Source organism: Agelaius tricolor, unplaced genomic scaffold (assembly GCF_023055355.1).
Source record: "Agelaius tricolor isolate 1412-34295 unplaced genomic scaffold, bAgeTri1.0.p SCAF_2, whole genome shotgun sequence".
In the NCBI taxonomy this organism is placed as follows: Eukaryota; Metazoa; Chordata; class Aves; order Passeriformes; family Icteridae; genus Agelaius; species Agelaius tricolor.
The window spans coordinates 49,949,955-49,975,413 of NW_027269262.1; the positions used below are offsets into that span (position 1 = coordinate 49,949,955).

At 36.7% G+C, this 25,459-nt stretch overlaps 1 protein-coding gene across 2 annotated transcripts in view; it reads right to left on the minus strand.

Moving 5' to 3' along the window:
- SS18 (SS18 subunit of BAF chromatin remodeling complex) overlaps window positions 1-25,459 on the minus strand; it is a 42,757-nt gene that overhangs the window by 10,018 nt on the left and 7,280 nt on the right. For both annotated transcript variants that reach the window (XM_071418518.1, XM_071418512.1), the window contains exons 4-7: window positions 15,718-15,871; window positions 9,142-9,363; window positions 942-1,109; window positions 117-221 (exon numbers count right to left, since the gene is read on the minus strand). In XM_071418518.1, coding sequence (XP_071274619.1) covers window positions 117-221; window positions 942-1,109; window positions 9,142-9,363; window positions 15,718-15,871 — 649 coding nt within the window. The remainder of the gene's footprint in view (window positions 1-116; window positions 222-941; window positions 1,110-9,141; window positions 9,364-15,717; window positions 15,872-25,459) is intronic.

Here is a 25,459-nt window from a genome sequence, read left to right on the forward strand (position 1 = left end):
TGTGAGGTATGATATCCAATTACTATTCTTTCCTCATCCCCTAATTTTGGGCATAGGACTACATTAGTATTGGGCAGGTATAGAAAATGGGAAAGTTAACATTTATGAGAGATTACCATCAGGGTAATATTGCTGGTTCATGCCTTCTGGAGGACCTTGTCCACCATGACTGTATTGGTCCCCATAATAGTCTTCCTGGCCTGAGTACTGCTGTGGTGGGCCTGAAAAACCACAACCAGTCAATACGTAAATAACTTGTTTTGTCTGTTATAAAGCCTGCTAATTTCTGATTTTAGTATGAGAAATATTTCTCAAATGTATTCCCCACCCATATTGCTGCATTACAGACAACATATGTAATCTGGTTTAGTTAAAAAAATAAGTAAATGTATCTATATACATATACAAACACACAGTTGTTTGGCTGCACAAGACTGAGACTATATATATCAAACTTCAGTTTTGAGCTCATTTTAGGAATATGTGTATAACAGACTAGGGTGTTAAAAATAAAATTATTCCTTGTTGAAAAGGACTAAAAAGAAAAAAGATAACCAAAATCATGGAACATTGTTCCTTTTTCGTAACTGAATGAATCCAGAACCGAGTAGGTATTCTGTTCCTTTTCTGCCCTATCATTTAAATATCAGAATATCAAATTCTGCATCAGCATATATCTGAGATGTCCAATTTCAGAATGTATAATCTCAGAAAGAACCAAAACAAAAAAAAAACCAAACTTTTCTTCACATTTCATGGTGACAGCAGTAATCTCTTGCTGCAAGAACCACCCTTAAAATGGGTAACAAAAAGAGTGTGCAAACAAAGTCTGTCACACCAAATGACTTGACAGAAATTTGGATTAAGCAAGAAAGAGATGAAAAATGGTTTTAAACATGGTTATTTAAAATCAATGCAAAAATACTGAAGAGAATTCCTACCTTGCTGTGGTGGCCTGTATGGAGGAATCTGTCTCTGCCCCATCATGTGATTTCCTTGGTTAACTTGGCCCATCATTCCCATCGGTGGCTGCTGCCCCTGGTAATGCTGGCCACCTGCCTGTGGCATGTTGTATTGCTGGGAGGGAGGCTGCTGGTGCATCATTGGACCTGCAAAAGGAGAAGCAGCAAAAATGTCAAATACACAAAAATGATTTGTGATTAAACCTTTCCAAAAGAACACGGAAAACCCAACCTTTAAAAATGGACTAAAAAAAGCTCTGTATATCCACTGCTCTGGTAAGGGTTTGTTGTTTCTGGACCTACGCAAATGTAGGTGAACAATTCAGCAGCCAAACTACAAAACAGAAATCAGCCTAAATAAGGTTGCTTTTTAGATTTTTCTTCAAAACCACAGATATTAGTTTACACCTACAAAAACATAACTGAAACACTTTCACGACTTTTTGTTATAAAAAAAATCTTCAAAAATAGTGTAGGTGAAAACCTGATGGTGAAACATTGGTAAGTCATAGAAAAATTATTTAACATTTGTGATCTCCTTGGAGCATAGTTTCAATACACATACATAGTTGCTGTTATATTCCACCAACAAACTACTAAGCTGTTATCACAAAATCAACAATTTTATTTAGCCTGAAAAGACAAACCACATGAACCAGACAGGCAATTACACAACAGGCATATGCAGAAAGCCCACAGAACACAGGCTCTGCCTGACACTGAACAGTCCTAAACAATCTCTAACAAAAAATATCTTTCATATTTAGTTGCACCAAGTTCTATAAACCACAGGAAGAGACTAGGAGAGATCAAGTACTGTCCATGTTTTATCAACTGACAAAATTTGATTAGGGCTGTACTTGGAGAAATGCAAATTTCAGTAATGAAAACAGACAGTTAAAGAGCACCCTACTGACACCACACAGCAATGAAAATGATGATTACACAATTTCATTATATGAGATTGCAGGTTAGACTGATACAACATTTAACAAAGAACAGCCTCAGTGTTTCCTCTGTAGTACCACTTCAGAAAAGAGTTATTCCAGTATCAAAAACATGAGGAGGAAAAAGTTGTGACAAGGAGCTAAACTTTTTTAAGCAACAGATTTTTGTAATATATTAATTTGAACCACTTCACACATACTGCCCAGTCTATAATGGTGAAACCCTAAGCTTTTCTGGCTTTAAAAAAAATAATTTATTTTATAAACTACAAAGATAACAAGAAACTAGCAGCCTTACTAAAAATTAAAACAAACCATGACATTAAACATCAAACTAGCAGAGCCACTCCTAAGTGCCATCCAGTGAGAAAAAGGAAGATATTACCTTTTTTCTGTATGCTTAGATTTTTCCATTCCATTTAGTATTTTTGAAAAACTAGGTTCTGAAGCACAAGCAGAAAGTCCTGTGTGAAACTAGCGTACTGGAAAAATACCTAGATACACAGCCAAGCAACAATGGATTTTTACAGGCAAAGGAATATGTAGTCACTTATACACTGTCTATGCAGATTTACAAGGGAAAGTTATGACAAATTAATTAATAGTATGAATTCCAAGTGCATAAGTTAAATCCCATAAAACCCCAGTGTGGGATCTCTCACTGAGAAGTAAAGTGGCCTAAGCTTCATTTTCCTCTAAAGATAAATATTGGCCACTCTTAAGAAGATCCAGTTATGCTTCTGTCCTTCAGTATGGCAAGTTTCTCTGTCCTGACTTTAAAGTAAGGGTTAAATTCAGATGTACTTATTTTAATTATTGGCAAAATACTTTTCCTTTTTTTGATCTTCTAAATGAGTAAGTAATTTAGATTATTCCATTTCACTGCTCCTCTGTTTGGAGGTACTGAGAAACATCAGGCAGTCTTGATAAAAAATAGAAACTTGTTGCCATAATATTCCTAGATCTCAAGAAAGCTTGTTAATTAACAATATTAATATTAGTCACAATACAATGTGATAAAATGTGTTGGGTCCCTATGGTGCAATGTAGAGATTTTCTGTTTGCTTTTTAAATTAGAACTTCATTAACGCTTTGTAGAGCCACAATGAGAATTCACTACCCTGTATTAGGCTGTGTGTTGTGTTCATAACAGACGGCCTGGCTTCCTTCCAGTTTGGTTCTTCTTATTAAAAAGATACCTAAAAGAACCACCATGGTCTCTACTGCCTCATGGAACATAACTATTTTATGCAGTGGTTTTGAGGGATGAGGGAACTTAGACTTTATTCTTCCATTTGAAAAATCTAGCCTAGGAGAAAGCTATGTTTATTCATTGTGTAACACTTAATATGACATAAAATCCCAAAACTTAATAAAACACTTAAGACTCTTAATTCATTATCTACTTGGATATGGACAAACTTGAGAAGTGGGCCCAAGAGAACCCCATGAAATTCCACAAGTCCAAGTGCAAGGTGCAGCACCTGAGTAGGGGCAAACCTAGATACAAGTACAGAGTAGGAAACTCACTGAGAGCAGCCCTGAGAAGAACTTGAGGGTTTGTGTTGATGAAAAGCTTGCTCTGATCTGGCAATGCGGGCCTGCAGCCCAAAGAAACAACTGTATCCTGGGTTGCATGAAAAAACATGGTCAGGTGGTCAAGCGAGGTGAACCTGCCCCTCTACTCTGCTCTGGTGAGATCCCACCCAGAGTGCTGTATCCAGCTTTAGGGGGTCCAGCACAGAAAGACACAGAAAGACGTGTTGGACCAGGTCAAGAGGAAGGCCACAAGGATTATCAGAGGGATAGAGAAGGAAACGCTAAGGGAGCATGGAGCAGAGAAAGCTGCAGGGAGACCTCACTTTGGCCTTCCAGTATTTTAAGGGGGCTTTATAAAAGGGAAGGAGATGGACTTTTTATACAGGCAGACAGTGACAGGACAAGGGGCAATAGTTTTAAATTGAAAGAGGGTAGGTATAGGTGAGATATTAGGAGGAAATTCTTCAGTGTGAAGAGGCACTGGGACAGGTTGCCCAAAGAAGTTGTGAATGCCCATCCCTAGATGTATTCAAGTCACCAGGCTGGATGGGGCTCTGAGAAACCTAGGCTAGTTGTAGCACAGGCAGGGAGGCTGGAACTATGTGATCTTTCAGGTCCCTTACAACCCAAATCATTCAATGACTTTATGTTTTCCACTATTTGTGGCACAAATTTTTACAAGCACCCTAAAACACAGCTTTTGAATTCCTGATCAGGCAACACCAAAAACAAAATGCAGCAGCCCTCACCAAAATTTTTTTTGGTGTTTTTCCACATGTTTAAAAAAAAAAAGCTTCTTTTTCAAATGATGGTTTTAAGCCTTGTGTGAGCTTTCTTAGAAACTATAATGAGGGTCAATTTAACTTGACAAACATTACAATTCAGATGTGCTTAGTCAAATGAACCACCATCCTAAATTTAACACCAGGAGCAGTTTAAACATTATCTCAAAAGATTTTGAGGATACAAAACTTTTTGCTACTCCTAATGTATGATTCAGGCTGCAAATTAAAGACAGTAGACACTTCTCCACACTTTATTACTCCACAAATTTCTCATCCCCAACTGAACCACAATTTCAGGTATCATTTTAAAAAAACTGGAACACAAAATGTCAGAGAAAAAATTCCTTAGTTACCAACACTGCCTTTCATGTTTTACTCCAGGGAAAGCAGATGAAAGCACAAGCTCTGTGGCAGCTGTTTATATCTTTTGTTTTTTCATGACAAAACTACAATGTCTTCTACAGCTAGACATCCTACACAATGCAGCTATAGCATGATGGCATTTCAGAATGTGGAGGCAATTTTATTTCCCTCTAATACACTAGATTTCAAAAAAAAAAAAGAGACTGCCCTGCTTTTTCCATAACATCTTGACTACTGTAAACAGTCAAGGTACTGAAACCTTAGTCTCAGCTTACATGGGAGTGAACAGATGGGAAGACATTTACAGAAGGTAGTCAAACTCAGAAATCACTTTATCCTGATCTGCCATACCCTGAATACGTTTATATTTTAGCTAACATTGGACGTTCCTATCTTTATGTTCCTTTCTTTATGTGCACAACAAAACAACCAGAATCTGCATCTGTCTCATCTCTACTCTTTCCATATCTTCATATTTGCTTGTAAGTCAAAGAGCTCTGAAATTTTAATGGAATTTTTCCAAGGTTATAGAAATTAAACAATCATTAAAGAATTTCAGCATCAGATTTGACAACTGGTCTGCAAGTGACTGAGTCAACATGATCTTGTCCTGTAGAAGTCACCTGTAAACTTGTTCTCCTCCCTTACCACAGGAAACATATAATGCTCATTCAATAGAAACTGGGAATTTGACAACCTTGTGTCAAACTCTTCTAGCACAGGAATGCAATCGCAGCAAAGGGATCTGACAGATGAGAAACAGTCTCTGGGCTGGCCATGCATACCAAACAGAATTTCTGAGATGACCAAGCTACAATTCCTTGGTTCTTACTTATAAAATATATTAACTCCACTACTAAATATTATTCCCTGAGTGTGAAAGATTTGTTCAATATAAAAAAAAAGAGGAATTTCCATGCAAGTTTCAGGTTTCAGAAAAATTATGCCTATATCTTCCCCCCTGAAAAGTCAAAAACTGGCAACACTTGACATTTTTTTTCAAGCTAAGTAGTTTACCATACACAAGAAGAAATGCACCCATAAGAACATAATTTCTTCAATATTCATTCAGTTCCTTCTGTTTCCTATCTTTTCCAAAAAGGTAGCCAATATTTCTTGCAGATGTCCTGGGCTGCTATATTCACTTTTCAATGAAGAGTCACCTACAGAATCTTCCACTTAAAATATTTTGCTTTTTAAGTCCAAAACTACTAAATTTTAAACTTTTAAACTGGACTGACTATATAAAATCAATACCATGAAAACTTTGCTTCTCATTTAAGGTATTCCTGTGGATAGCATTTTATAACTAGTACAAAGCAGTAATGAGTACAGAGAGGTACACAGGAAGTGAATGCAGCAAACAGTTCTGTTACTATGCATTTTATTTCTTAATTAGCACTTTTTCATTTTTTCTTGCTAACACCATCTGCCTCACAAGGTGTATATACAGCAAGATGTTCTGGTAGCAATTGCACATAAAGAGGTTATGCTCAAGCATAACCCAAGTGTTAGAGCAAGCCTTTCTGAGTGTTATGGTGGTTTTATCTATTATATAACAGTATGCTTCTTTTCCCCTGGAAGTATTGGCTTCATTCAGTACACGGTAGGTATTACTCACTGAAAAACTATTTCAGTATTTTGTTTCTGTTCATGTGAGATGTGATGCCTAGTCAAAGACTGAAGACAGAATTATTAACTTATTCATACGTTTTCTTATGGTACCCATAAGTAATTTGTCCAAATCTTCATAATGAATATACTCTTACAACTCTCCTGTGAAATCAGATGGTATTGGAATCTTACCATCAAATTCATTCCTCTATAGATGAGGAACCCACATAGGGAAAGATTAAGGCCAAAAACATCTACTAATTTTTAACAGCCAACTTGAGATGCTAAGACCTTATCTTGTGGAATATTTAGCATTATATTTAGCTAGTGCTGTTATTAACTGACAGATGTAGTAGGATCTCTCATTTTCAGTATGGATCAATCCTGTAAGACAAAGAAACAAAGCATACTTAGGGGTTCACAAATGTCTCCTGACCAACAACACTGATGTTCAGAAATTTTGGTTCACTCATGTTTCTGAATTGTTGTACATATGACCAGTTAAGAAATCTCTGAGTCCCAATCTGTTTATTCCCCTTTTGTTAAACTGCACTGGGTGCATTTCCTAACAGCTCATTCTTGTTTCTTCACTTAGGAGAGAAGCCTGAAGTGGCCATGCTTGGCTGAGACATCTGCCAAGCCATAATGGGGCTTGGCTACCTACCTCTAAATTTCTCATGGTGTCACAGATTGCTGTCATTCTCTGCCCAGCTGCCTTGGAGTCACAAGACAGTGAAGATACAAAAATACTTCCTCTAATTTGTCATCAAACATCAATACACATGGAACAACTAAGAGTAGAAAATGGGGGAAATGTACTAAGGAGACCTGATTGGCAATCATCTTAGATCAAAATAACAAACATCCCCATCTTCAAACTTAAGACTTCCTCTCTCACAGGTAATTGGAACAATATTTTCATTTAACAGCAAATAACACTTTGTTTGCATAACAGACAAATTTCAAACCCTTGCTTTAAGGAAAGTGGCACGTGCACTCCTACATTTATATATGAAGTGCTCTGTTTACTAATGTTTTTGTGAAACATTGAAACATTTTAAAGAATATGATTTTTTACCCCACTGGCCTCTCCTTCTGAGAAACCTCTGCAAAAAATAGAACCAGACACTTGAAATGGAAAAGCCTCAGCCTAAAGGGTCAAAACTTGGCAGAATTAGAGTTGCACAATGCAAAAGCTTGCTGTGGCCTTAATGGCATTGGTGCCATTGTTCTAAGTAAAGATTTTGCTCTTTGAACCTATAATTTTGTTGATTTTGTTTTTGTTAATTTTTGTTTTGTTCTTGAACCTATAATTTGGTTAATAATGTTTTATTCTCTATTCCCCAAAGTCACTTCAGTTCCACTATTTGTTCAGCACAGAAATCTTTTAAGTTTATTTCTGCTTAGTTTCTAATGACCAATTTTCAAAAACACAACAGGAGAATAAAGAGTAAAGAATCCTACTTTGAGATGGAATCATCTCCTAAATTTTAGGCCAGTCACACAACAATGTTTCCTGCAGAGTGACTTACTAGATGGCTCCCTCACATACACTGCTACATAATTATTGCTAACTCTGCAACTAAAAAATCTGAATTGAAACAGCATAAGACTTTTCCAAAGCATCTTACAACAGAATTATTACACTATGTATTGCCCAGAATACAGAGATAACTTCCCAGTTCAGAGAGACAGTCAAAAGTATTCCCACTTATGATTTCCCCGACTATGTACCTATCTTTTGTTTCTTCTATTATACATTTATTAAAATGCAAGTAACTATGTGGATGCTAAAGGCCTCAGATCTGGTAAGGAAAGGGCAGAAACAGCTTCTCTCATCATGACTTATTTTTAGTCTCTCATTAAGTTAGTCTTTTGTCTGTTTTGCAACTTTCTGTAACCAAATAATCAAACTGATCAGTATGACCTGGTCTGTCTGTACACCTCAGAACAGATGACATCTACACATAAAAAAGTGGAGCTTTGGTTTGTCATATGTCTTCTAGCAGGTGCTAGATCCAATGTACAGATGTACTTCTAGCATGTACAGATCCAATGCAGTAACAGACTTAACAGGTAAGCTGAAAATACTGATTGCTGACTTATAAAGCACCTCTATAAGAATATGCAGTACATATACAGCTTAGTAATTTGCTGTGCTGTGACTTTAATGCAATTTTTTAATTCCACAACGTCCTTGCACTTCAACAAGGACATCAAAACACCATCAGTTTATACAATGGAAATACCTTAGATACAAAATTAGCTTTGATTTTTACTATATACACAAGGACATCTCATCAAAACAGTAGGGAGTACAAGATTTGTTCCTGGAACTGAATTTTGCTTCTCTAAGACTAAACACACATTCCATGCTAAAAATGCTGAAAACAAAGACTAACTAGGTTAACAATCTGAGGGCTATCTGACTTTGATTTTTCCATTTAACCAAGAAACTTGAAAGTAGAAATGTATTTTATCAACCTGAATGACAATAACACTTCGCTAGAAGTGTAAAGTCTAAAAAAGACAAACAGTAGCTCCAGCTTATAACTGCTGAAAGGAGATCCATTTCTAGATTCTCACATTATACCTGAAAACAGTTAAATGTCTGCAAATAAACAAAAAGTCACAGATATATGGGAGAAAAGAGGTGTAGAGGTGTAGAATCCTCCAAACATGAGTACAGAATATTCACAGAGTATTCTGAGATGATCCTTCCACAAGGATCCTTGAGTCCACGTCTTAGGTAAATGGCCCATAGGGTGACTGAAGTCACAATTTTTGGTCTTTAGCACCATGCTCTAAGCAACTGAGCCAATCTCAGGGTACAAACACATTTAGAGAAGGAAATCTACAAGATAAGACCTTTAAAAAAATCTGCACCCAAGATATTTTCCTTTTACAGAAGCCAATAGATACCTTGCTTACCTTGGTTTGGTTGCATATTCATGTTTGGTCTGGGCCCATAGTTGCCCATCGGCTGTCCCTGGCTCATTGTCATCTGATTCTGCACTGGCATGCTCTGTGATGATGGCACTGAGTGATTATAGCCACCCATGGACCCGTGGCTACTTGAAGGCATATTCATGGAACTGTTTGTCATATTGAGCTGGTTAGGTCCAGGCCCTTGCATAGGCATATGGTTGGGTCCTTCAGAAAGAAAAACAGGGAGGAAAGTTGTGCATTAAGCATCTTCAAAGCAGGTGCAAACAGTCATACTGAATTACGAAACTAAACAGAATTAAATACAATTACATGAAAATAATTTTAAAATACAGTTTGCATGTGATTTCGTCACTTTTAAAATAACAAAGTGAACAACAAAGTTCAACTTTACTATGAAATACATTTTCTTTTGTTGAGTAACTGAAGCTACTGAAACAAAGGTGAATTACCATATAGCTCATCTTCTATCCGTATCATACACAAAACTAGTCTTTTTAGTACTTGCATAATACAGCCTGAATTTCATTCTGAATGGCAGAAGACCAGTGTAACAGAGAGGTTGAAACTTTATCAAATCTGTAATTGTTACAATGGATGTAACATTTCTGTGTATTCAAACAACTCATGCTAGACAATTTTTGAAACTATTATTATTATTATTTTTAAATGCAGGCAGGCGGTATTAACATTGACATGGTATAATTACATAGAACCATAGAAACATTTTGATTGGAAAAGAACACTAAAATCATCAAGTCCAACAACAAATTTAATACTGCCAAGTCCACCACAAAATGCTAACTTAGGCTAATTTTCATTCTAATGATTATACAGTCATTCATAGAAGAAAGAGAAGGTCACAAGCACTCCATGGATCACTGATACAACAGCAAAGGCTTTTACGGAAAACCTGTGAGCCAAACTCATTCTACACAGGTGTTTTAATGCCCTTGTAGATAAAAATGTAACCAAAAGTTTCTCATGACAAGGAGACAACTCCTGAGTTTATCTCCTGAGATGGGAATGAGAACAAATCTTTTTGGTAAGACATCAAGACTTTTTTTTGGATACTTCAATCATGACTTCTATAAGAATGACATGTAAATGGAAAGCATTTAGTGACCTGCACTGGTAAACACATCACCTTTGCTGTGAATACGTAAAAGAATAACCTTGGAAATCAGAGAAAGGTGTGAAAAAAGGAACAAAGGAAAAATGTTACAGGCAATGTGCTGCATTCTTCTCTACTTGTAAATAAAGTGGAAAATTTCAACACTTGTTGCTTTTGACTTCTAATGGACCTAGCATTGCAGTGATTCAGACAGTATGAAACAATGTAGAATAAAAATGGCTGAAGAACTATTTAACATTTTTGATCATATACTATATAGTCAATATTCTGCAACTGTATTTGTAGAGTACTAGAGTGGGCGATGATGACTGGAAGGACAGTCTCCAAATTATCAGTTCAACTTGTGAAGATGCAAAGGAAGAGCAAGTTGCTCCAACACCCATGTGCCAACAACATCTTTTCACCTTTTATTTCCCTTCTTCCTGACAACAGAGGATGAATTCAGATTATTCTCTGAATTCAATCTACTCTCAATAGGTACTTTAACAAGTACAACATTATAATACCATCTGGTCAGTTTATTCATTACTTTAGTGGAATAGGTGAACAGCTACTAGAACTAAAATTACTAAGAAGTGGGACTGGATATAACTATGACAAGTAAAAAAGTAGATTAAATGCATGGAGTATGCCCATGACAAGCACCGCATGAAGACCTCATGAAAATATGTAGAACCAGAGGACATGACAGACCAGGTCAACTGTAAACAAGGCAAATGCTGACACGTACAGATTTCAGCAAGAAGATGCTCCTGTTGCTTAACATGACACAGGTTTTTAGTTAAGCTAGAAAAGTCTAAGAAAAGGAATCTAAAAGAAATTACACTATTAGAGTTGTAGGAAGGTACTGATTTGGTTATGTATTTCCCAGTGAAAATTAAAAAAAAAAAAAGAACCACACACACACCCCCTCTGCCTAAGCAGCTCCTAAGTCCTTGGCTAATGAAAAAAAATGCACTAATCTAGAGTAGAATGAAGGCAGAAATAAGGACACAGATAGCTGCACACAAGGTCACAGATACAATAATAACTGACTGAAACAAAAAGATGCAGAAGAAAAAGCTAACAATAATAAGTGAACATGGTTACTAAAGCCAAAGTGAAGAAACAGAGAATAAGTTTTAAAATGTGTTTATCCTTTTGCCCTTAAGACACCTTACCGGAATAAACACAAACCTATTTTGTCAAGGAAAGTGTAAGAGCTGAAAAAGGCATCAAACATGCAGTTGACTGTTCCTGCAAAACAAGGTGAGCAGAGATTGCTGATATGTACAAAGGCAGGTCCACCCCAAATACAGAAATAGTAATTCAGTGAAAAGGATTATGCCCACAAGAGTACTACAGATGCCTATGCTGCCCCTCTTCAATTCAACATTGCTTAATTCTGTAATAATGAGAACATGGAGACAGTTTAATTATGAAAAAGTGAGCTTGTCTCTAACCACGAGCTCAATCATGAATGTGCTCTGAGGTAAAGCTACAGTGAAGCAAAGCTTCCTACTGTAGTGCCAAGCAACTGTTGCAGAGCTGCTAGAAGACTATTTTCCTAAGTAAAGGAAGGAATATACAGGGTTAGTGCCAGAAAGTTAGGGCCTGGGAGTGGCTTTGTTTCTTTCTGATTAAAGGAAGACATTGATAAACTTCAGAGAGTTAGGCAAGCACACAGGGGAGCAAGATTTTAAAAACTGGTAATGTAAGAAGCAAAATGAGGAAGGCAAAAATCATCGCAAGAGATGGCTTGAAAAAATAACACACCTTCTCTAAAAGGTTGGTTATATTCACGTATCAGATAGCACTAAAACAGAAGAGAGCACTCATAAGAAAAAGCTGTCATATGAAATGCAAGGTACGTGTATTTTCTGTGGTCAAAATCTAGGGGGTTTGTTAGTGAGAAGCTAGAAAACAAGAACAGAGATAAAGCTAAGACCATAGGATCAAAAAGCTTGCAAATGAAAAATAATAAAAAATAATGAAAAATAATAAAAAAACACTTTACATATAAGTTATTTTATAGTTTGTCAAAACACTTCATTGAGTTCTCTTGCATATAAGGACAAAACAATTGATTTTCTTTTTTACACGCATAAATGAAATAGGAAGAAGAGAATATGAATGAACGGAGAGTGAATTAATGAGGCATGAAGTATGTATCTCCACTTTAAAGTAATTGCTTTAAATGCTATACTTAGATATATACACTTATAATTAGATTTGTGTTACAATGAAGTTAGTAGAGTAACTATCTATCCTGAGTATAAACAGAAGTCCTTTTTCCTCTTAACCACCTATGCACACATCTTACCTCCAAGAAGCTGTAATCCGAACTAAATACATTGGAGACTACATTTGCAGGAAGGAAAGATTTTGAGAGAACTTGTTGGGAACACACAAACACCTGTGTTGTGGTTTAGAAATGCTATTCCCCAGTTTATGGTTTCCACTACAACACTCCAAACCACACACCACTTTGCTTGCTCCCCTGTATCCCCTTTCCTGTGCTGGGCTGGAGAGGTGAACAGGAGGCAAAAAAAGTAAAGATTACAAGTTGAGATAAGAAAAAATTACTGGAAACAGCAATGAAATCAGAAAAAGGACAGTAACAGCAACAGTATTAATAACAGTGTACAAGATGCAAAGGATTCACAGGCAATTGCTCACCACACAGAACCCTCAAAATATCCTGCAGGTCCTGACCATGCCTCCTCCTGGCTACTGCAAAATTTAACCCTGTTCTGGCTGGAACCAGGACCTGTTGTCCAGGAAGGTCACCTATCAGTGCCATGACAAAGCACAGAGACCCCCATAGCTAGTCTTACCTTTCAACTTTGTATATGTGAGAAAACAACCTCAAGAAATCAGGAAGACAACTTGTCCCCAACACATCCTATTTCATCATCTCCTTCCAAATTCAGACCACCCTTACTTTGCATCACATAAACTCAGCCAAAGTAACTCTTCAGACAGCGATTTTTGCAGCTAAAACCCACAATCTGTCACAGGTACAAATAACACTCAAGTGTATCACCAGTTGAAAAAGGTTTGTCATGACTGTCTTCCCTGACAAGAGGATACAGACACACATTTGTCAGGGGATGCAATTAAAGGCCCCAACAGCACTTCAGGTTCTGTATTAACCAGGACACAAGTACAAGAAAAATCATCCTTTGCCCTTCAGGCAATGGGACAGGTCTGTAGCAGAACTTTAAAATTACTCATGCCCTGATGATCACTAGGCAGTTCTTCTATACCTCTCATCAACCATTCTCTTCTGCCCATACACAGATCTGTGGAAGCCCCTACTCACGTAATACCTGAAATCCTTAGCTGGCATTTTTAAGAGCCTGCATTTTATTTTTTCCATGCTGGTCAACTGATGTCAGTCCTGGATTCTCTTAGTTTAAGATTAGTGACTTTACTCCTTTTATACAGATAATCTCTACAGATATTTAAGATTTTGTATCTGGTTTTTAGTACAAATGTTTATGTAAGCTCAGAGTAAGTGCCCTAAAACCAGAAAGCAAATGTATACAATGTAGAAATTATTAGAAATACAAAGAGAAATACAGAGAAATTCTCTGTGAAATACAGGAAGGCTCACAAGCAGGTAAACTAACACACACTTAAAAAGATATGTGTAATTCAGCTACACACTTACCAAGATGATTGTTTCCCTTTTTCCAACCTATGAAATTATTTTAGCAAGCCTTTCTGATATTAGAGATGCCCTCATCCTAAGCTGTTTATCTTCACATCCTCAGAGAAAACTTCAAACTGAGATGGAAAGAACAGACATTCAAGAAAGGGAATATGTTGGAGGAAAGGCTAAATTAAAGCTTAGTTGGAAACTGTATTTAAGTATCTGTCTAGGTGAATACCAAAACAAAGCTATTTACCTTTCACATATTTTCCTAACAGCTCTTTTCTTATTCTATCTAATTACAAAATATGTATGTTTAAGGAGTGACTTTTCTCCCCCGTGGCTCTGCAGTGAAGTCATTATGCTCATGTTGTGACTTAGTAATCCTTCTCCTTGGAAAAGATCACTATAACAACAATAATATGATTACACTTGAGGGTCAAAGAGACTGATTTTTGAGAGGCAATGCTATTCTCCATGGGAACTGATGGATCTTACTTGGATAAAGGACACCACAATCAGAATATCTCTGCCCTACTTAGGGAGAAGCATATATTGCTCTTTACACTTCCAAATGCAGACCATGACTACTGGTGTATGATGAAACTAACTTCTCTAGATCTTTTATTGCACTTCTTACACACAGCCTCTGGAGGCTATTCAAGCTACTCTTTCAGAAAAGCCACCATTATATCACGTCCATTTTATCAAGATTTGCACAGAAATTAGAGACTACAGCAATTGTTGTATTTTTTATTTTGTATTAAGTTTGCATAGTTATTACTGTGTTTGCTGTCAGGAAGGTTATCCTTGACACCAGTGAAAGATTAATTTTCAAAGATCCTTTGACAGTAGTTTCCTTTCTTGAAAGTATCAATACCTTGAGGAGCTTTTGTATGAAAAGTTCCTCCATAACAAAAAAAAGAAAAAAAAATGGAAGGGATCCTGAACAAAAGCAATCCTGGGAATGCAATTTTAAGCTGAAAGCCATTTCACATGAAATAGGCAGTATGATTTTACAAGTGGAAATTCAGGAAAATAGCCTCTATATAAAAAAGCATGCTTTTCCATTGCCTACACCACTCTGATCTGACTGCTAAAGGGAATAGTTACCCTGAAGCCAGTATTGGTAGGTACAACGTGGAATTTTATCATCCTCCTTCTCTGCTTTGTTTCTGTCTTCCCAAGTACATTTCTTTTTATTACAAAACAGGAGGGCATAGAAACTGACTTAAAATTTACACCTAGAACAATAATCTGGAGGCCATTTCTTTACAAATCCCTTACGATTCAACACATCTTCAATAATAAAGAACACAGGAGATTAGTGGAAGCTGTATAAAAGCAACCTTTTTTTTTTTAAACATTTACCGAAATCAGAAACAGCTGCTTTCAGAAGTATCTATTTTATTATTATCTAATTATTTAGCTACAATGATTTCACATTATCTTTTTATGGAAGGATTTGTGTTCGCTCAGCCACAGGCCAATACCTTTCCCCAGTAAGCCCTCTAAAGCCAGCTGTACTGCATGGTTTCAAACAGACTAAATTTAGCCAGTTCTGTTCATCAGAGGAATGCTGTGTGTCAGCTACATCAAAGCCCAAGGGCAGCCTGATAAACACTGAATACAGGTCACGTAGCTCTGTAGCTAACAAACTCTAAGAGAGCTTGTACTCGGGGGCATTCAAAGCAGTTTTGTCATCAACAATCTAGTATCCCTTGAGCCCCCATGTCGTTTCAGTTGCCAGGCAACGCTGGTGTTAATGTCTTAGAGGAGAAAAACTTACCAGGCATCTGGCCGTTCATCTGGTTCTGCATGTGTGGTGCAGGAGGGCCCCCACCTACCATACCATCTGAAGACATGTTGTGCGAGCGCGGGGGTGGGGGAGGGCCGCTCTGACTCATCCCGCCCGGACCCATAGGCATATTCTGTGTGGGTGGCTGAAAGGAGACAGTTTAGTCAAACACGGGGAGCAGTTAGTCTGACAAATATATTATATGTACATATGGTACAGCACTTGCCTATATTGTTCAACGGTGTATGAAAGAAAGCGCTGAAATGCATTTCTTTCTCTATCTGATATGTTTAACTCCTCCCAACATTAATTCTGGCAAAGCGTTTAACATTTTAATCAATTTTACATGAAGTATTACATGCAAACAACACCACAGCACCTTTGAGTGCCACTTCAAGAGATAAAAAAACCAAATCAATGCCTCATTAAAAAATTACATCTGAACAGTTTAAGACTGCTGGAGTCACTCCCTTACACTCACACACAAAAGCTTTCATTCAACAGAGAAATAAGTGTTCACTGTAATTCTCTCACATCAACTATTTGTTGCTGTTAACAGACCTTGCACTGGGACAAAACAGGTACAACATGAGATGAAAGCCTCTGAATGCTCATAGACCAGCAAAAAATTTGCACCTGGGTGTGGTAAAACACTAGCGATCTCTTCCCTGCTCTCCCCCAAAGTAATGAAGGCCTAGTTCATAATTCCATGCCAAACACCCCCTACAGACTGGAAGCACATTAGTGCTGGCCTCCAAAGGTCCAGAGACAGCTGCCTAGAAAGGATGTTTTTGGCAAATTTCCTAATGAAATTGTGAGGAAAATAACTGAATAACCTTGAGAGTTCAAAGAGGGAGAGCAAGAAAAACAATAAATACAAGAGGGAATTTACTGGTAGGTTCTACTCATAGCAATGTAAGGAGACAGAGAAACTGCTAGTAGCCAGCTTTGTTTTCCTACTAAAAACACCTGTGAGACTCTACGATCCTTCTCACATACCTTAGCCAAGCACTTTCAGGGGAGTAAAAATCATCTCAGTGAGAGCAAATTCCCGGCTCTCTGGCTTTTGAGGACTCTGTCTACAGGTTATAACTATTCATGAAAAACTGCCCCCATGAGACAACCACGTGTGCGTTTTTCAACATTTCTCTTCACAGACAGAACCAAGCAGGTGAACCCTAAGTTCCTCTCTAGCCCAGTCCCTGCCTATGCCTACACTATTCACCAGGTTCATAAAGACAAAACACAATACAATAGTAAAGAGCAAGGCTTTCCCAGGGAATGTATGCTGGAGATGGTAACAGCAGGGTAACACAGACACACACATATATTCACTTGCCAGGGGAGGGGACTGAATGGTAGTAATTTGTTGTCTCAACAATTCTTCAAATACCTCAAGCAGGTATTATTTTCCCTGCAGTACTTTAAAAAATTCTTCAGGAAATTAGTGAAAGCTTTTTTTTTTCAGCAGGAAGAAGGAAGGACATGAAGAAAAACATAAGCAAGTATGCAACTTCTCTTACTAAATTCCTTTCATTCCTCCATGATGAAAAGAATAACATTTTATAAGCAAAGTTCCTTCTTCAGCCTATAGCAGAAGCGACAGGAGGTGAAGAAGGCAAGAGTGAAAGGCAGCTCTACCCTCTGAAAAATGTGACTGAAATGCTGCTCCACTCTGCTTGTTCTTCCTCCACTAGTGAGCAACCAAGGCAAGGCTGCTTCCCCTCAGTTAGAGTCTTCTGTCCCTTCACCTTCAAAACTCACTATTATCCTAATTTTGCATTTAAGAGAATCTAACAGAAATTATCTAAAACTGATATACAAAGAAACAAACAAAAAAGAAAACATTTTTTTTTAGAAAGTATGTTCAGGAATACTATTCAAAACCAACACACTTGGTAACCTCCACATGAACAGTCAGTGCTCAGAGCCTGTCCCATGTCAGCCTCAGAGAAGGCCCATGCCAGCAAACTGAGAGTAAAGTCAAAAATCATCCAAGCTGAAATGTTTTTAGAATTAAAATGAACTTCTTCAATTCCAAGTATGAAACAAACATTAGAAACTCCAATGAAGTACTAAAGAAGATCAGCTCATACCTAGGTTTTAGCTATCCTGCAGATCATATCGCACAAACACAGGCATGTCCTTATGTGTGGGAAGAGGGATGAAGAAAGCTCCAAGGATTATTTTAACAAAACTATATATATTCCAACGCTATTTAGACTGAAGTTTTCAAAACAACTATCCTTCAAGAAAAACACTGCAGTTATCAAAAAGACAGCATGAGAGAGTGTAGACATGCAAGGACAGGGAACAAAAAATTGTTAAGGACTTTAGATACAAAAACCTGCAAGAGACTTCACAAACCACAGGGAATTAAGTCAATTGAGGGAGCGACTAAAAACACTCAAAGAGGTACTACCAGAAAGTAATTCATCAAGAGGAGCTTCTGGATATGGAAACAGCCCAAAGACCTGTGTGAATCCATACAAGATTCTTGAAAATAATGCAAAAGAAGATGCTAAGAAAAAAATTCAATCTTCCATTAAAAGAAACTACCCTATCAGATGAATAGAAGGTAGACAAACACTATACCTCTACTTATAAAAAAGTAGTAGGACCAATATAGTAAAGTCAAACCTTTCTAATTTACTAGAAATTTTTAAAGTATAAATTAAACCACCTAGCTGCATAATTAAAAGAAGCCTCTTAACACAAGTTTTTTGACAAAGCCTTTTGGAGCAATACATTGTCCAATGGCACTGATCAGAAACTGCCCAAAGGGAAGTTCAAAGAGTAAAGGAACACACAGAGCTCTCCTGAAAATATTTTAGTAAATGTCAACATATGAAGCTACTGTAACATTACTGAAAATGTGAAAGAAAGAATAAGCAGAAGGTGCCAAGCGATGTGGATAAATATATGACAACTACATGGAACTGTAAACCACATTCTTCAGAAAGAGGAAGCTCCTATTGCCTTTGATCCAGAAAAAAAGTAACAAACAAAAAAGAATTTACCACGATCCAGAGTGTTTGGTGGGGAAAAAACATCCCAAACTGAAACAAAAAACCCAACAAAACAAACAGAAAACTCAAAACCCCATAAAATCTATACATAATACCTGTGGTCACTTTCTGATTATCTTCAGTAATATCTAAAGTCAGGTAGAATACTAAAGAAAAAATGCTGATGTTTTTGATACCATAATGCACATTCAATTTGGGCAAAGTAATCTCAAAAAGATACTGTAAAATAGCAGGATTCTAAAGAGAGGCAATCAGTGATTAAAACCTTTGACTGTTTACACCTGAAACAGGCAAAAAGGACAGATCTTTTTTTTTTGCATATAAAGGAATATAACTTAAGAGGATATGACAGAAAGACAATTTAATGTATGATACATACAAAAAGTAGATCATCCAATTTATAGTTTAACAAGAAAGAAAACCTCAGGAGATTAGTCAGTAAATTGACGAATAACATTAAACATACAAGACACACCATAAATCACATAAATCTGAGGTATTCATCAACACAGTACACTAGAAGTATGTTTAAATAAGATTAAGAGATAATTACACATACATATATGCAATAGAAACAGTTATATAGGATATTTTAAAAGAGCATTACAAGCCTTTTTGTCAGATCATAAACCAATCACTACCTGATAGTAATTAAAATGAAATGTCTCCTGCAGATATAATTATTCCCCAGTGAAATTCCTCCAGAGTATTTTGCTAGTGGATCCAGACAGAAGAAAACAAGAAAAAATTGTTTTTAAATGGTAACTTCCCAATTTCTATTGGACTTGATCCAGACTTTTGGAGATAATAAACTTTTTTAAATTAACTTCAATTTAAAAATCCCACAAGAAAAAAGCCCCACTCAGCTACATAAACTAGATTATTTAACCTTTTTTGTTCCTTACAGAAGTTAAGAAAATTGACTATCCCCAGGAACATGCACTAAATAAATTTTGCAATGAAAAATGATCACACAGTATTCAAAAGAAACAACCCACCCTGTGTGAAAGAAAAGCTATCCAAAATGAACCCTAGCCATTAAGCCTAGATACAAAGGGTTAATTGACATCCAAACACAGTTAGGTTAACAGAACCAAAGGAAAGGCTACTTCCCTCCTTTTGCTGGAAGTGTGACAAAAAGGAATGAAAATTAAAATCACTGCTGATTTTATTCTGATTATGTAGTAGAAAATGTTAAAATATTTTACTTCAGTAAAAAGTAAATTAAAGATTTAGAAAATGTTAGTTTCACTTGCTAAACACTAACTTTTGGCTTATTTCCCCAAACACACAGATTACACTTACAGTGGCTATGAGCATTTAAAATTTATCAGAGCATGAAAAAAAAATAATTATAAGCTATTTAGTGAAACTCCAGAAATTTGAACTGGAAAAAGACTGAAACTGATCCAATAGTTGCAATTAAAAAAAGAGACATGAAAAAAATAGATTTTAACTGACAAGTTCCAGCAAACAAAATCCTACTAAATCCAGAAGTTATTTAAAAGCATGCATTAAAGACGACAGCTACACTGCATTTTTTAGAGGATTTTCTTGTAAATAATAAAATAGATCAAATATAAGACGCAACAATAAAATCACCTTGGGTGAAAATGTGTACCAGAAGATGGTAAGATTTTTCTTACCACCACCAGCAGGTTCAAAGCAGGTTCAAAGATTTGTTTAGGGAACATGTATTGTTATGAAAACTGAGGTGGAATATCAACTCAGTCAGCAAAAAAAAAAACCAACCAAACAAACAAAAAAACCACAAACAAACTAACAAACAAAAAACCCCTCAGGAAATACTGGTAAGCACATTAAAACACAATATTGCTAATCAATACAACTAGCAATAGATACTTAAAGTACACTATCAAAAATACAATTTTCTTGAAATTCTCTCAGAACAACAATTAAAAGCTCCCGGAAATGCAAACATAAATAGCCTTCTTTTCTTTCCAAGAGAAGCCTTAACTCAGGATTTAATCAATCATCTTTGTTTTCAATTCTCAAATACCATTTTCTGCAAAGCAACACACCCTTTCCCAGGGGGTACTCTGCCCTGCTCATATCACATTGCTAATATCGCAGGACCTGTCCCAGTCTCAGGGAGCAGTACTCTGTTGATAGGTGGTGATGGCACCTGTGGAGTACTTACTGAGGTGTCAGACTGGGAAATAAGATTGTAAAGGAATATGCTTTTGAGATTTGAAAGAGCAGAGGTTTAATTGGGCTACAATTCTTCCTCTACAAGGTACAGGGTATTCTGGTACTGAGTGTCTTCAATGAAAAAATAAAGGCCCCGTATCAATTCTCAGCTAGTGAAATATTTGAGGGTAGGGAGGATTTCGACAGGAAAAACATTTACAATCATGTCTAAATAGTGAAGTTAATTATAAATGTAATTTGTGCTCTCACTGTTGGATTATCAGTTGTGACTCAGAGTAAGGAATTTTAAATTTACAATGACAGCCAGTTAATACATCTTGATCTACATCAGGATCTTCAAAAGTCAGAGAAATTCTGACTTAAACATTCTGTTTAAAGAGGAAATTGAAATCTTTAATTGTTTCAAATTGCATATGTCACTGCATAAAAATATTTCACTGTCCCAATATTCATTAACAACATTTTAACAAACAAAATTTAACCCTGAAATATCTGATGTCCTCTTAGCAATAGCTACTCTGACACTTACAAAAATAATCCTCCAAAAATTCTTTCGGGGGTTTTAGTAGAACTAAAAATTACTTAAATCAGAAATTTTAAAATCTGTATTAATTCATAAGGGTTTATTAAGAGTGACCATGCATCACTTAACTGTGGATGTTAACTCAGGGATCACTGAATTATAGAAACTAGACAGCTTCTGAGGTGCTCTATAACTCCCCCATAAAACGCAGTTCCTATCTGTCCTCAGCTTTGTGTTCCACAGCCCTGGTCTCTTTTGCTTTTAAGATGGTTTAATGTTTGGTCTGATACTTACAGGTTTTGCTTGCATTTAGTAGTCTAAGAGAAAAAAACCCCACCTCTGTTCTAGCTAAAAGGCTTTATGTAAACTCACCTAAAGCAGAAAGAATCCAGGAGAACCCCAAATCACAGCAAGGCATTTGGGAAAGAGCAAAACCATACAGACTCTGCACCTATGCTACCAGACTATCTGGTACAGCTCTCAGGAAACAGCCTACAACTGAAAATGTATTTATTGTGCAGATAGTGCACTACAGAGAGGCAAATGACATTTGTGAGTATGAAAGAACTACACTTTAGAGCATACTCCTCATTCAAGCTGCCAGTGATTTTTACTGATTTCTAAATCAGACACAGAAGTTCAGAGGCAATAGAAATAGTTTTTTGTGTACAGTGCACTAGCTCCCCGTGTGGACACACCTGATTAACAATACATGCAAAGTAGCTTACAGAACTCAGAGCAATCCTCTGTTTAAAATGGCAGCTATTGGGCTCTGAATTCACTCCTAACAACAGAAATTCCAGTATTTATTTTTTTCATAGTGTAGCTGCTGGGTTAAGAAGCTCCCACCAGTGACTCTTCATTTCCAACAGTACCCTTTCACTTGTGCCAACACATCCGCCGCCTTCTCTTTTGTAACATCTTAAGAAATTACGGTTTTTTTCAAAACTATTTAACATTTAATCAGAGCAATTATTCTTCAAAATCCAAGCTCCAGGAATCACTAATAGCTCCCTTGCCTCTTGACAGGAAACATTCAACCTTGCTTTGGCTCTGTTCTCTATTAATTCAGTTTACAAATAGTTGAACTTGAACTGGGCATGGACTTGTGTTCTGAAAGGTTAATGCAAAATTATGCAGCATACTCCACATACTACAAACAGATTTTCTGCTATGCTACCTGTCCTGATTTCTGTTGGGATAGAGTTGATTTTCTTCCCAGTAGCTGGTGCAGTGCTGGGTTTTGGATTCAGTAGAATAATATTGATAACACTGATGTTTTAGTTGCTAAGCAGTGCTCACTCTTAAATCAAAGATTTTTTGGTTTCCCAGGCTCTGCCAGCAAGGTGTGCAAGAAGCCAAGAGAGAGCATGGCCAGGACAGCAGACTCAAACTGGCCAAAGGGATAATCCACACCACAGAGCATCAGACTCAGACTGAGCACTGGTCTGTGGTTTTTACTGTCTCATTTTTAATTACAATTATAATATTATTGTAGTATTTTATTTCAATTATTAAACTGTTCTTATCTCAACACAGAGGTTTCATCTTTTTTCCTCATTCTCCTGCCCAGCCCACTGCAAGGGGAAGGAAGGTGTGTGGGATAACCAAGCAACTGCATGGTACTTAGTTGCCAGCTGGGGTTAAACCACATCACCACCATAGCTATCAAACTTTACCAGGCATTTGGTGCATAACTGGACAAGAATCTCATTAATTTAGGATTCCTCTCATCATCAGTAGTAGAAGTTTTACTTCACAGTTTTATTTTAAAGTGTGAAAAAAACTGAGCCATATTTTTATTCTCAGGATGCCACCTTGCTTTTTTCAAGAAGAGCCAAGTCAAGGTAATTCAATTACCATATATTTTAGACAACTTTTGTGTTCAAAATAATGGCTACTAAAAAAAACAGAGTGCACAGCTCATTTCTTAAGACTCACATTTTTTTCTACAACACATTGCAAGTGCATTAAAACCATAGATAGAACATCACCCCTTTGAAAAATAAAGTGTGTAAAATTATATGAGAGTTTTCATTGTTTGAGTGAAACCATGCTTATATTAAAGATTCCTACTTAGCCTGCAGCGCTCCACAACATAGAACCATTAAACATCATTACTAACACTTCATGAAAGCTTGTCTTCAAGTTAATTTTTGGAAGTATTTTATTATTTGGTGTATGGGCAGTGGTTGTCTTTGGTTTTGGTTTGGGAGATTTGTTTGTATTAGTTTGCTTTGCTGTGGTTTGGGTTTTTTCCTATCTCTTGAAGCAGTTGCTTTGGGAAGAACCAGGATTTCAGTGCTTGTTGAGATTAGGTGTTTATAAAAAGCTATCATTATCTTCTAGAGAAGTATTTTGTAACTAAAGTGACATGGACTCCTCCCTAATCTGTGTGACAAGTTTGGGAACAGCACAAAGTAAGGGATTTCACAAGTGCTACAAAAAGCTTAATTTTTGAAAGAAATAGCTCAAGAAAAAAAGGTATTTCAGGTTTGTAATTAGAAAGTTATTAATAACCTTCACAATATTATCCAATTTAGAAAAACTATTTAATGCAATATCCAGATTCTTCTGGGACTTGGACACAGTAAGTTTTCTTGGAAGTCATTACACATACAGACTGTAACTTAGTACTGGAAGAAACTGGCACTTTCAACATAAAACAAAGCTCTATGTTACACAAGTGAGTAATAATCAGGAGCACTTATTTTCAACACCCTGAAATATACACTGAAATCTCATGCTCTGAATGCTGACAGAATATAAGAAAAACTGAAAAAAATCACTGCCTATACTACAAAAAAAAAAAAACACCACCCCCACAAAACAAAACCCAAAAAACCAATAAAAATCCACACACCAGTGTTCCCAAATAATTCCTGCAGATCTCAACATGTGCCCATTATAAAATGGAGTTTCCCACTACATACCAAATAAAGTGATGGGCATGGGTTGTTTCCTTAAAAATATCTGGCAAAATGAAGACATATAAGAGAGGGAAGATGTCCAAATAGAAAAGCTGGGTTTTTTTTATTCAGTAGTCTTCAATGAGTTTTTAAGGGCACTAAAAACACTTCAGAAAACAAAAAAATATAAGTCAAGGAGGATGCTTGTTCTGCAGTTTGAAATTTCATGTGTTTAGAAACAAACACACAATATCTCACCTCCACTTCAATTGCATCTTTGCTCTCTACAGTTCAAGGACATCAATATCTTGCTGTAGGCTTCCCTCAAAAGCAGCACCAAAAAATTCAGTGAAAAATCACAAGAAAGCAAGTGTTATGTTCCTCATGGTGCAAAAGCCCTTTTTGGGAAGCTAGCTTATCTCATAAGGTGATGGTAAAGAGACTCTTGACTGTGATGCAAAAATACCTGCCACAACTCAGAAAGAGACAGCAAAATGTTGCATCAACTTAACATGTGAACTTAGTCACTGCCCTAATCCAGCTGGGAAGACACCACATAACAGCCCTGCCCTTAATAACACTGCTGTTCACGCAGCTGAGAAAAGACTGGTTCACTCAAGAACCTCACACTTTGTCTTTTAATGTGAAAGAAGGTGTCCTACCCAAAAGTAATAATTCAGTACTCTAGTAGGCATACAAGACCACAAGAGCTTTGTTATAACACCAGATTATCAAAGTTTTCCTGGCTCCTTTCACCCAGACTCTGCAGTGTTTGCTTCACCTGCTTCACCATTCCACACTTCCAGGTCCCAGTTATATAAACATTTCTCTGCACAGCACTACTGGATCACTACACTTTTTGTTCTCTAAGGCAATACCAGAGTTTCAGAAACTACATCAGTCATTTCATTGGAACACTGAATTCTGAAAGGCATGGGAAAAGGCACAAGAGCTGACTACAAGCATTTCTCCTAACAATATAAAGCATTGAGTAATTTTTGCTTATATTAAAAATTTCAATGAAGCTGGTAACTTATGTCTTTTTTTCAGTGTGAATGATATCTGAGGAGAAGCATTCTCTTTCCAACCTTCCTTTAACA